The 12,711-nt window shown below is 48.5% G+C and overlaps 1 protein-coding gene across 5 annotated transcripts; it reads right to left on the reverse strand.

Moving 5' to 3' along the window:
- Positions 1–4,340: 4,340 nt before the first annotated feature.
- On the reverse strand, positions 4,341–12,710 carry UQCC6 (ubiquinol-cytochrome c reductase complex assembly factor 6). 5 transcript variants are annotated; one of them, XM_051845846.3, is made up of 4 exons: positions 12,441–12,710; positions 9,086–9,203; positions 7,594–7,696; positions 4,341–4,992 (listed from the first exon to the last, which is right to left on the reverse strand). In XM_051845846.3, the coding sequence occupies exons 1-4, from the start codon at positions 12,708–12,710 to the stop codon at positions 4,935–4,937; spliced, it is 549 nt and encodes a 182-aa protein (XP_051701806.3). In that variant the 3' UTR covers positions 4,341–4,934. The 5 variants fall into 5 exon arrangements, with proteins under 5 accessions (XP_051701806.3, XP_089165023.1, XP_008255221.1 ...); XM_089308897.1 differs by lacking the exon at positions 12,441–12,710 and adding an exon at positions 9,472–9,998; XM_008256999.5 differs by lacking the exon at positions 7,594–7,696 and having other exon boundaries at positions 12,441–12,578.
- Between the last annotated feature and the right edge of the window lies 1 nt (position 12,711).

Below are 12,711 nucleotides of genomic sequence, written 5' to 3' on the forward strand. Positions count from 1 at the left end.
GCTGGGATCCCATATGGGTACCGATTTGAGTCAGCTACTCCACTTCCAATCCAGCTTCCATCTAATCCCTTGCGCGAAAGACAGCCCAAGTTCTTGAGTCCTGGCACTCATTTGGGAGACCTGGAAGAAGCTCCTGGTTCCAGCTTTGGCCTGGAAAGCCCTGGGCTGTTGTGGCCATTTGGGAATAAATCAGTGGGTGGAAGATCTGTCTCCCTCTCAAATAAATCTTAAACAAACCTGGTTCAATTCTCAACTCTCTTTCTTTACAACTTCCTGTCAATGGCACACCCTGGGAAGGGGTAGGACCAGGCTCAACCTGCATTCTTGCCACCTGGATAGCCAACTCCTGCCTCCAGCCTCAGCTGTGAGCATGAACTCTGTCTCAAAAATTAAGAGATTTTACTTAAATTTTTTTTTTAACACCTATAGGGTGAAGATCATGTTTATTACTGAATCCTGAACTCCATGTAGATTGTTCTTTCCATGTTCACTTTCCAAGAGGTGGATCTTCACATTCCCTTCAGTTTTGAGTGTGGGCTAGGTTCAGTGATGGCCTGCTACAGAACAGTATGGAAAAGGAGGACCTGAACAGGAGAAACCTGGCATATACTGCCTTAACCAAGCGGTGCCACTGTCTGCAGTGATGTCATGTGCCCCACAACAGGAGGTGAGAAGGGCATTTCACCTCTGGAATTCTTCCCAAAACCCATAACCTCAGCATCAAAAGAATCATCAAACAGGTATAGAATGTATAAGCTATATTACTAGGTTTAAAGTCATGGAAAATGCTAAGATTCACAGACTGGAGATCAAGGATACACTACAACTAAAGGTAGTGCTGTATCCTGGAATAGAAGAGGGGATAAATGGAAAAACAGGTGAAATCCAAATAAAGTGTAGTTAACAGCAGCATAGCAATATTGTCTCTTAACTTTGATGTATACAGGGATACTCCCAAAAGTTCATGGAAAAGAGCTGAAATATAAAAAGTGGAAATCCATGCAGTTTTTTCCTAAAAAACTTTTGAAGTGCCCTTGGTATAGAAACAGGTTACTGCAGTTTATAGCAACTGTTGACTGCAACTCTTTTTGCAATTTTGTGTAAATCTAAACATTCCAAAAGTAAGTTTACCTTTAAAATCACCCACAATCCTACAGAGATAACAATAACCACTGAGTGAAGACTAGATGAAGCTGTCATTTGTGGGAAAACAATGTCCCTAATTTCACTAGTCAATCGTATAACCCTGTGGAATGGTGGGACTTTTTTTCCATCTTTGGAGAACATGTGTTACATCCTCAAACAATGTATATTAGAAAATTCTGCAAAAACCTAATTCACGTAGTTACAGTACACGATTTCAGCTTACAGATTAATATCATCTCGTACCCCTTTCAGTGTTTGTTGTAGTTCTCTTGGTCTCATTCTTTTTCCCTCCACCTTAAGGTATTTTTCTAGCATTAGTCTGCACTACCTACCCACTTTGACATTACCAAATTCCTTACTGTTTTTAAAACTGCCCTGCTGCTTTTCCTCTTAGGGAAACAGAATGGCAGCTCAGTCATGGGACGCCCACTACAACAGAACAGCTTCTGACAGTGCTATATTAACTGTTACAACGTTTCCATTTTTTTGGCCGCTGAATTATTTTTAGTGAATGTTCTTGTCATGTCATACATTCAAGTAGTGACGTCTGACACTTGTTCCTCAGAATCCTATAATAACAAATTCTAATTTTCTACTGTTCCCAGCGAGAAACCAAAAACATTCTGCTCCCTCCGTTTTTGATAAAAAACTAGCAGCTTTTACATGTCTCTTGCACAAAACCTTGCTTAACTGGCCTAATTAAATTGCCACACAGGCTGCAACAGACTTAAGAAAGACTAATCTAGTACTGCTTTAACTTTTGACGAACATGACTTGGTTCTCCAGGAAGCACTGAGATGGAGTTCCACACACAGGATGCTTACTAACGAGCGCCCTTGGAGCAGCATCTGTAGCAGGAAAGCAAGTGAGATGGAGCAGTGAGAAGTTGAGCAGCAGCGTAGGCCCAAAGAGCACCTCGCTAAACCTCCAGGGGAGATGTGGAACCAAAACAGAGCCCATGGGGTGCTGAAATGGCCACGCCGCTCTGCCCCCACCTTCGTCACTGGACACAGGGCTCTTCAGGAGACTTGGTTTTGAGCAAGGCCGTTCTGCCTGGGGCAGTCCGTGGTGAAGGCATTCACTCACAACACTCTTGGCACTGCAGCCACCCGTCTCTCCTTGGGGAATCTGGATGGAGCATTTCTGCACCCACCACCATGCACATTTCCCAGAGAGAGGTCAACTTCAACACAGGAAGAAAATATGTATCTTGGTGAAAGTCACTTAGACCAGCACTTACTAAAATAAAGATGGCATTTTTACTTTAGGTGGATTTTTATCAGTTATAAAAATTGTTCAACATCATGAAGTCCTGTCTTGTAGGAGAGTAGGGTTCAAGTCACGACTCTTCCTTGGATCCTTTACTCTGTTCCTGTAAACAGAAGCTAAGGGAGGTGCTTCTGCAGTACAGTTCACTGCACTCACTGGAGACGAGGGTCATCCCTTGTGCACAAACTGGCCAGGAGGGGCAGGTCCTTTCTTCATGCAAAAGTGAGCGATGCCGGGCCCTTTGTTCTGGAAGTGCTGAGGGGCTCCTCAATACTATCTTCAAATGCATGATCAATCACCAACACCGCGTCCACAGGGCTTCCTCCCTGAGTTCCAACCGAGGAAGCTGTGCAACTAGATCTGAGTTACTAATCCTTTGGAAGCCATTTTCTAAGTCCTGTAATTTCTTTTTTTATTTTATTTTTTGACAGGCAGAGTGGACAGTGAGAGAGAGAGACAGAGAGAAAGGTCTTCCTTTGCCGTTAGTTCACCCTCCAGTGGCCGCCGTGGCCGGAGCGTTGCTGCCAGCGCACCGTGCTGATCCGAAGGCAGGAGCCAGGTACTTCTCCTGGTCTCCCATGGGGTGCAGGGCCCAAGGACCTGGGCCATCCTCCACTGCACTCCCTGGCCACAGCAGAGAGCTGGCCTGGAAGAGGGGCAACCGGGACAGAATCCGGCGCCCCGACCGGGACTAGAACCCGGTGTGCCGGCGCCACAAGGCCGAGGATTAGCCTAGTGAGCCACAGCGCCGGCTTAAGTCCTGTAATTTCAAAAGGTCAAGACTTCTAGTCTCAAGCTTCTTGCAATTGGTAGCTGCAGCAAGCTTCACCATTTGCAAAGCATATAATTTTTTTTTTTTTCAAGAAAATAGCAGTCAAGTTCACATAAGTAAAACAGCGGCAAACAGCAGTCCCAACTCAAAACCATCTTCTACTTCAAAATCTCGGGCCTCTCACTAGGGTCAGCTCCCACTCATTTGTCACTGACAGAATCGGAAGTCCTTTGGTACTGAAAGCATCCAATAAGGCACCAAATGGCATGGTGGCAGAAAATAAAATCAAAGATCTCACATTTGGGGCTGGAAATAAATCAGTTCATTCAGTTGCCTTGTTAAACTAAAAAGCACTGACTATAGAAAATGAAACAAGTTTCGTGTGCACTTGAGGATTTAATATTGAAGATCTCAACACAGGTCACAAACCCCCTCATGGAGCTACCCGCTAACTGGCGGGGAAAGAACCCTCAACATCATCTTTAAGAAAGCAGAATTCTGAGATGGTCCTGCCCTGAGCAGAACCCACCTGCTCTATAATTTACTTTAGTCCTGAATGCAGTCAGGAAGGGTTGAAATGTTGGATTTCGTTTCCTAGGGCTGTTGAAACCAGGCGGCTCACAACACAGAGACTGACCCTCTCTGTTCCGAAGGCTGGGAGAGTGAAGTCCGGGAATCAGCAGGGCGTGCTCACGCATCCTTGGCTTCCAGCGGTGGTGCTCAACCCTGGGTGTTTCTGCTTTAGCTGCGTGACTGGCCTCTGCCTCTGTGCAAACATGGCGGCATTTTCCTCTTGGAACAAAGACGATCCATTTGGGATTAGGGTCCATCCGACACCTCATCTTAACTCAGTCCCATTTGCAAAGACTCTATTTCCAAATGAGGTCACACCCCCAAGTGCTGGAGGTGAGGGTTTCAACAGTTTTCTAGGAGATACAATTCAACTTACCACAGTGCCCATTAAAGACATTCAGTTACTAAAACATACTTTACAGGAAACATTAAATGCCAATCTTGTTTTTTTGGTTTTCAGGGATTTCTCAGAATTGGCAGAGAACTTGTAAAAGACCCAGTCACACAAAGGTTATACTTTTGTTATATATAAATAATACTTTATAATATTTAGTGAAATATTAACTTCACACCATTAGCATTCATTGTCAATATTACTTTTATTATACTTAATTTATAATCCCCATTTGCCATTGTAATCAAACTCATTCAGAATTATAACATCATGGTGTTCAAGATTAAGTATCTTCCAGACCTCATTCAGGAGGCTGACAAGAAGCACTTGAACAATTTACAAGAATTACTGGTGAGTTCAATTAAATTTCCATGTATCAGTTAATATCTACAAAGCACCTTCTCTTGCAGTTAGCATTGGACGGCAGCTCAAAAAAAAAAAGCAGTTTTATGGCCTGGGAAAGCAGTAGAAGATGGCCCAAGTCCTTGGGCCCCTGCACCTGTGTGGGAGACCCAGAAGAAGCTCCTGGCTCCTGGCTTCGGATCGGTGCAGCTTCGGCCATTGTGGTCATCTGGGGAGTGAACCAGCAGATGGAAGACCTCGATCACTCACTCGCTCGCTCTCTTGCTCTCTGCAACTCTGCTTTTCAAATAAATAAACCTTTAAAAAGTAGTTTGACTCAATATTAAAATACACATATAAGAGAGAGTTATTCACAGAACTCTTGGCAGAGTTGAAGTTTTTACTGCTGAGAAGTCTGAGGTTTATGTTGTCTCTCTTTCAGACCCAAAAGCTCCGTTCTGAGTTCTCCACGCTTCGGTGGGATTTCAGGTATTGTCTACAAAAACAAAAACAAAAACAAAACACAGATGCTAGTATTCTCATATGATAATCCAATGTGATTAGAAGACTTTAAGCCAAAGAGTAAAGAAGAACTGCTTGCTGCTCAGTGATAACTCTTACAAAACCTCTGGTTGACCCAAGTCCCTTTCTAACGCTGTTATTTATATGATTCTATCATCCTGGATGTCATTAAGGACTACAGGACTCACACACATCATTATCAGTGAGAGTTGGGAATTTGAGTAAAACTTACCGCAGGTGAAAATGCACTGCTAAACTACAAGGGCTCTTCAAAAAGTTCGTGTAAAACGCACATTATGAATAACTATGCATGGATTTCTATTTGTTTTTAAGATTTATTTATCTGAAATGGCACAGCAATCTTCCATCCACTGACTCGCTTCCCAAAAGGGCCACAATAGCTAGGACTGGTCCAGGCTGAAGCCAGGAGCCTAGAACTTCACCTGGTCTCTCACGTAAGTGGCAGGGGTCAAGGACTTGGATCATCTGTCCCTGTCCTCCAATGCACATTAGTAGGAAGCTGGAGTGGAAGTGCAGCAGAACTCAAAATGGTACTCAAATATGGGAAGCCGACACCACAAGTGACCGCTTAACCTGCTATACCACAATGCCAGCACTGGCTTTCCTTTTTTGTTATGTTTTGTTTTTACACTAAAATAATCTTTCTAATTCCACTTTCCATAAACATTTTGAAGCCCCCAGGTATTTACTGATTCTCCATGTGCCCGGCACAGAAAATAGATATTAAGAATTCATTAGGGGCCGGTACTGTGGCTCACTTGGCTAATCCTCTACCTGCGGCACCAGCATCCCACATGGGCACTGGGTTGTAGTCCCGGTTGCTCCTCTTCCAGTCCAGCTCTCTGATGTGGCCTGGGAGGGCAGTGGAGGATGGCCCAAGAGCTTGGGCTCTGCACCCGCATGGGAGACCAGGAAGAAGCACCTGGCTCCTGGCTTCGGACTGGCATAGCTCCGGCCACAGCAGCCATCTGGGGGGAGAACCAACAGAAGGAAGACCTTTCTCTGTGTCTCTCTCTCACTGTCTTAACTCTAAACAAACAAACAAAAAATCCATTAATTTATTCAAAATACTAAGTACTGTTATGTGCAACATATGAAGGAGTGAGCAAATAAATAAATAAATAAATAAATTCCCCGCTTCAAGAAAGTGATCGGGGCTGGCGCTGTGCTGCAGCGGGTTAATGCCCTGGCCTGAAGCGCCAGCATCCCATATGGGCACCAGTTCAAGTCCCGGCTGCTGCACTTCCGATCCAGCTCTCTGATATGGCCTGGGAAAGCAATAGAAGATGGGCCAAGCCCTTGGGCCCCTGCACCCGCACGGAAACCAGGAAGAAGCTCCTGTCCTGGCTTCGGATCAGTGCAGCTTTGACCACTGCGGCCAATTGGGGAGTGAACCATCGGACGGAAGATCTCTCTCTCTCTCTCTCTGTCTCTGTCTCTCCTCTTTCTGTGTAACTCTGACTTTCAAATAAATAAATAAATCTTAAAAAAAAAAAAGAAAGAAAAAGTGATCAGGAAAGACATGAGGTAACTTGTTAAACAGTTTTCTTGGATATAATTTACATACCACCCATTTAATGTGTACACACACTCGGAGGCAGCAGGTTCTTGGGTCCTGCCACCCACTTGAAAGATCCGGACTGGGTTCCAGGCTCCTGACCTCGGCCTGGCCCAGTTCTGATTGTTGTGGAATCTGGGAGTGAACCAGTGAATGGAATCTCTCTGCCTTTCAAATAATTTGAAAATATTCTGTTTTTTCTTAAATCAAGAAGCCTGCAGTTCTAAGAAAGCTGCTGTAACATTCTTTGTAAAAACTACATAGCACATAAATGTCATTAAGAGATTGATCAGGGGACCAGCGCTGTGGAGCAGCGGGTTAACACCCTGGCCCGAAACGCCAGCATCCCATATGGGTGCCAGTTCGAGACCTGGCTGCTCCTCTTCCAATCCAGCTCTCTGCTATGGCTGGGGAAGTAGTAGAAGAAGGCCCAATTCCTTGGGCCCCTGCACCCGCATGGGAGACCTGGAAGAAGCCCCTGGCTCCTTGCTTCGGATCGACGCAGCTCCAGCCATTGCTGCCATCTGGGGAGTGAACCGTCGGATGGAAGATCTACCTCTCACTCTCTCTGCCTCTCCTCTCTCGGTGTAACTCTGACTTTCAAATAAATAAATATTTAAAAAAAGAGAGAGAGAGAGAGATTGATCAGTGCAGCCTGCATTGTGGTGCAACTTAAGCTACCACCTGTGACGCCAGCATCCCGTATCAGAGCATCAGCTGAAGTCCCAGCTGCCCTACTTCTGACCCGGCTCCCTGCTAATGCGCCAGGGAAAGCAGCGGAAGGTGGCCAAAGTGCTTGGGCTCCTGTACCCACGTGGGAGACCCAGATGGTGTTCCAGGCTCCTGACTTCAGCCTGCCCCAGCCCCAGCTGTTGAGGCCATTGAGAAGTGAACAAGTGAATGGAAGATCTCTTTCTCTGTTTCTCTGTCACTTTGCCTTTTACATAAAAATTACTTTTTAAAAAAGAGATTGACCAAGTAATATTTAAAACATACATGTAAGGGCCAGTGTTGTGGCACAGCGGGTGTCGGCATTCCATATGTGCAACGCTTTGAGTCCCAGCTGCTCCACTTCTGATCCAGCTCCCTGCTAATGCGCCTAGGAGAGTAGCAGAAGACAACCCAAGCACGTGGGCCCCTGCCACCCATGTAGGTAGGAGACCTGGATGGAGGTTCACGCTCCCAGCTTTGACCTGGCCCATCACCATCCACTGAAGCCATCTGGGGACTGAACTAGTAGATGGAAGCTCGCTCTCGCTCTCACTCTCCCTCTCTCTGTCTTTCAAATAAATAAATCTTTAAATATACACACACTTGACATGAAATACAATGATTAGAAAAAATGCATATATACAAATGTCTATTCATGCAGACATTACCAAAACTAATGCAGAAAAATGTGCATATGAACTCCCATTTATGTGGGGAAAAACATCACAAATTGTGCATACACAAGCATTCAATGACTAAAAAAATCAAAGGATGCACACCACCCAATCGATGTGGGGGGGCCTGGAGAAAGGGAGTTGCGAGTGGAGGATCTCCACTTCTAATGTTTTACAGGAGTGTGGCCGTATTTTATTAAGGGAAACAAAAAGGCAACACTAAACAGAAAGCTTGGGTTCAGATCCTTAAGTCAATGCCTCATTGAGCTGTGCGGCATTGGGGAATCGCCTACGCTCTTCTGAACCTGACCCAGTTTCCTCGTCTGAAAACAGATAAACACCTCCAAAACTGTAGTGACCAGGAACTCGAACCAGACACCCAATGACTACTGTCCAGGCAGGGTCTAAGCACAAGCGACTGCCCCCTACACGGTGCCCCAAACCACTCCATTCACGGCTACAGGGCAACACTAGCGCATTCTTGCAATGACCCCCAACCCTTCTTTCTCATCCCCACCTCCCCAAGCCCATCATTCTCCAAAAATTTCTCCTTCCTTTAAACGCCTGTAGTCCCTCACTCTTCATTCAACAAATAGGTACTGCGCATCCCCTCCATCCCAAGCTCCTTTTTAGGAGACACAACGGTGACCCCGTGAGACACAGTCTCCGCACGGAGCTTACACTCTAGCAGAGCACGCAAAGGAATAAAATCGCACGTGGCAAGTGCTCTATGGAAAGAAAGGACCGAGTCGGACCAGCCGAGGGCGGGTCTTCGGGACCTGGACAAAGGAACCTCGTGGCTGCAGGGGACATGTGAGCAAGACCTGAAGTTTTGAAGAAGGAAACCAAGCCAAGATCTGAAAGGCAGGCGCCAAAAAGAAGGGCGAGCACGGCCCTGAAGTGGAGGGAGGTGTGACGGGCTCGAGAAACAGCGCGGGAGCCGGGTGGGAAGCGGTAGGGGCTGGGCGGTGGCCAGTGGGGCCGGAGCAGGTGCACCCGCACACGCCCTGCTCCACTTGCAAAGCGCTGTGATCCCAATGTCCTCTAAGAGCCCTCTGGCTGCTGGGAGAACGCGGCGGCAGCCAGGACGCTCGGGCACTCACCAGGTCCGGCCGGTAGTACCTGTGCACCACTTCGGCCCCCGCGCACATGGCCAAGAGGCTGGCCGCGAACATCTTCAGGTAGGTGGGCCAGGACACGCCCGCGGGCATGGTGGGCAGCCTGGGCCGGGAGGGAAAGGAGGCGGCGTTAGAAGGTCCCCGGCGCGGAATGGTAACGCCGGGCTTCTCTGCCGCGCGGCGCCGGCGCCTCGGCTTCCTCGGACCGGACGCGAGGCGGCTGAGGGACGAAAGCCCCTCCGAGACTAGAGCCAGCACTCCAGCCCTTCGTCGGCGTGCGGCGCCGGGCCGGCGGCACTCGAAAGCAGCTTTCGAGGAGCCTGTCCCACAGCTCCTGGGAAGGCAGGAACTGCACTCCGTACCGCCCCCACCTCGTCCTCTAGACCCGCTCCGGGGGAGAGCGTACCACCAAGTGCACAGGCGTCGGGCAACAGGGCTGAAGGCGGGCGAGGTGCGCCCTGGAGCCCGGGCGGACCGAAAGTGCAGGGGCTGGGGGCGGAGCCGGAGGGGAAAGCGGAGGCACTGCCGGCCGGCGCGGACACGTGACCAGGGCGGAAGTGGGGCAGGGCCGGGAGCCTGGGCTCCCTACTCCTTGTTGCTGTCCTCATACGCTCGCTTTATTTCCCTGGCAGAAGTAGACTTGGGGTGCGTTCTGGATTATTGCATCCGGCACACAAAAAGAAAATTGCGTGCGATCTCCACCTTTGTGGAGATTGGCGCACAGCGTTTGCGCGCAGTGAGAGAAGGGCCAAGTGCTGACTACGCTGGTGCCCTTTGACAGTGTCCTTTGACACTGCAGTGGAGCCACACTCAGACAGCTGTGTCCTTGTGCCACGGTGCTCCTGGGAAAGAGGAAACCTGAAGTAGACATTATTTAATCCACGCATCTTTACGTTTTAAAAAAGTATTTATTTGAAGAGCAGAGTTAGAGAGGGAGAGACAGAGAGGGCTTCCATCGGCTAGATGGCCACAATGGTCAGGGCCGGGCCAGGTCAAAGCCAGGAGCCAGGAGATTCTTCTGGGTGTCCCACGTGGGTGCAGGGGCCCAAGCACTTGGCCCACCCTCCGCTGCTTTCCCAGGCCTATTAGCCGGGACTCTAACCTGCGCCCATATGGGATGCCATATGGGCCCCTCCATGCATCTTTAGATTGTATTTTGGTTGGGGGTTGGTTTTGATTAAACAGAAGGTTAGTGTAACACTGAATTCTGAAGGATCAAGGTTGTGTGTTTAGTTTGAATTAGGATACACTCATATGTGTGCGTATATATAATTTGAGATTGATCTTCCACCTGCTGGTCACCCCAACTGACTATAAAGTCAGGGCTGGGCCAGGCCAGTGCCAGGAGCCGGGAACTGCATCTGGGTCTCCCTCACGGGTGCGGGAGTCCAAGCACTTGGGCCATCTTCTGCTGCCCTCCCTGCTAATGCAGGGAGCTGGATCGGAAGCAGAACAGAGAGGACTCCAACCAGCGCTGCGACATTGGCCGCTGGGATTGCAAGCAGCAGCTCAGCCGGCTCCACCACAATGCCAAACCCACGTATCTGTAAACCTTATTATCAGAGATCTTCCATCCATGGGCTCACTCCCCAAATAACTGCAACAGCTAGGTTGGGCCAAGTGAAAGCCAGGAATCCAAGATTCACCCATGTCTTCCACAAGGGCAGAGACCCAAATACTTGAGCTATCACCTGCTGCCTCCCAAGGAAGCTGGACTCAAACCAGGCACTCTGATATGGGATGTAGACATCCTAACATCCTAAGCCGTGCACCAAATGCCTGCCCCTCATATTTTTATAAACAATCTTATAGATTTTACATGATAAATGCATATTTATTCAACTTGATGTGGTTTTAAAAATGTGTATACTTGTGAAACCATTACCCAAATCAGTATATCCAACAGCTCCAAGGTTTCTTGTGTGTGTGTGCTTCTAATCTCTCCCTCCCCCACTGCCTCACTTTGTGGGTAGTCACTGATCTGCTGTCATTATCGATTAGTTTGCATTTTCAAGGATCTTATTTAAATGGAATCCTACAGTAGGTACTTTTGTTCGTATGGCTTATTCATGCAACCCAGTGCATCCACGTTGGTGCTTGTATCAACTGTTCACTCCTTTTTAATTGCTGAGTACCTTTATACTTGCTGCTGGACATGTGGGTTGTTCCCAGTTGTTGGCTAACAGAAATAAAACTTCTACAAACAGTGAAGTATATGAGACAAGTGCAGGACATTATGCCGAGTGAAAAAGCTGGACCAGAAAGACAAATACTGCATGTTCTCCCTTATATGTCGGAGCTAAAATTTAAAAAGCAAATGAAAAGAAATGTGTGTTATTGCTGCAAATATAGTTTTGTAAAACTGTTTTATACCTTTGTCAAACCAATAGTAAGGAATGTTATAGTGAATAGATTTTCCCTAAGCCCCTGTAACTTTCTTTTTTTTTTTTTTTTTTTCTTTTTTGACAGGCAGAGTGGACAGTGAGAGAGAGAGACAGAGAGAAAGATCTTCCTTTTGCCATTGGTTCACCCTCCAATGGCCGCCGCCAGCGCACCGCGCTGATCCGAAGCCAGGAGCCAGGTGCTTCTCCTGGTCTCCCATGGGGTGCAGGGCCCAAGTACTTGGGCCATCCTCCACTGCACTCCCGGGCCACAGCAGAGAGCTGGCCTGGAAGAGGAGCAACCAGGACAGAATCCGGTGCCCCGACCGGGACTAGAACCCGGTGTGCCGGCGCCGCAGGTGGAGGATTAGCCTAGTGAGCCGCGGCGCTGTAACATTTTGAAATATTACTAGTTTCATTGAAGCTTCACACTATCGATCTGATACAAAATAATCTTTCCCTCTTCCTGGCTCCTAGCACGACGGCACAAGGAGCACAGGGCGCCGCCAGCTCCCAGCTCCCGAGCCGCGGGAGAAATGAACCCGGTTTGCTGTGAGCCACTGGGGGTTGGCCAATTTTTCACAGGAGCCCCGTTTTCCATCATGCAAACCCGAGAGGCTGCAAAGCTTATCTCCATTAGGAATTACGAAGGAAGTGCTGCGCAAACAGCACCGAGAGCGGCCGCCAACCAATGAAACAAAAACCAGGGCAAGAACCACGGAGACCGAGGCGGGGCAGGCGACGCCGGAACGGCAGGTAGTACTCCAGACTTCAAAGGCCGCCATCTCGCACATCCAAATTAAAGCCGAGAACGCTCCGTGCAGTGTTATACTTGACACAGCAGCTGCACAAACAGCCTCAGTTTCCAGTTTCACGACGGCACAGCGGCCTCCACGCTCAGGCTTTCCGATTCCAAAACCTTTTCCTCTCCCCCCCCCCCCCCCGATCATATTAGTTACCTGACAATGCAACGCACTGTTTCTTAATCGGGATAAAAATTGGGGGTGGCGAAGCCTGGATAATGCTGACACCTCCACAGCGCCGCCAGAGAACCCCACCCTTTCACCCACGCGACCGCCCAACCCCGAAAACTCAGCACGGACGAAAGCTGACGCCACTGGGCGCGGCCCCTCAACCGCGGTTCGTCCTCCACCTTCCCGAAAGGCCAAGCGGCAGAGCACGGGTCGCAGGACGGGACGGGCAGCGGACGTGATTGGGCTGCCCTGCATC

The sequence above is a fragment of the Oryctolagus cuniculus genome, chromosome 11, assembly GCF_051225735.1.
Source record: "Oryctolagus cuniculus isolate XC-2025 breed Fujian yellow rabbit chromosome 11, ASM5122573v1, whole genome shotgun sequence".
In the NCBI taxonomy this organism is placed as follows: domain Eukaryota; kingdom Metazoa; phylum Chordata; class Mammalia; order Lagomorpha; family Leporidae; genus Oryctolagus; species Oryctolagus cuniculus.

What these genes read in the sequence shown, in the direction of transcription:
- UQCC6 (XM_051845846.3), bottom strand. Translation starts at nt 12,710, where the DNA reads ATGCAGGGCAGCCCAATCACGTCCGCTGCCCGTCCCGTCCTGCGACCC. An exon ending in GGTACTACCGGCCGGACCTG is followed by an intron (nt 7,697 to 9,085) that starts GTGAGTGCCCGA and finishes CTACTCTCCTAG; the next exon opens with GCGCATTAGCAGGGAGCTGG. An exon ending in CACAACACTGGCCCTTACAT is followed by an intron (nt 4,993 to 7,593) that starts GTATGTTTTAAA and finishes TTGTTTTTGTAG; the next exon opens with ACAATACCTGAAATCCCACC.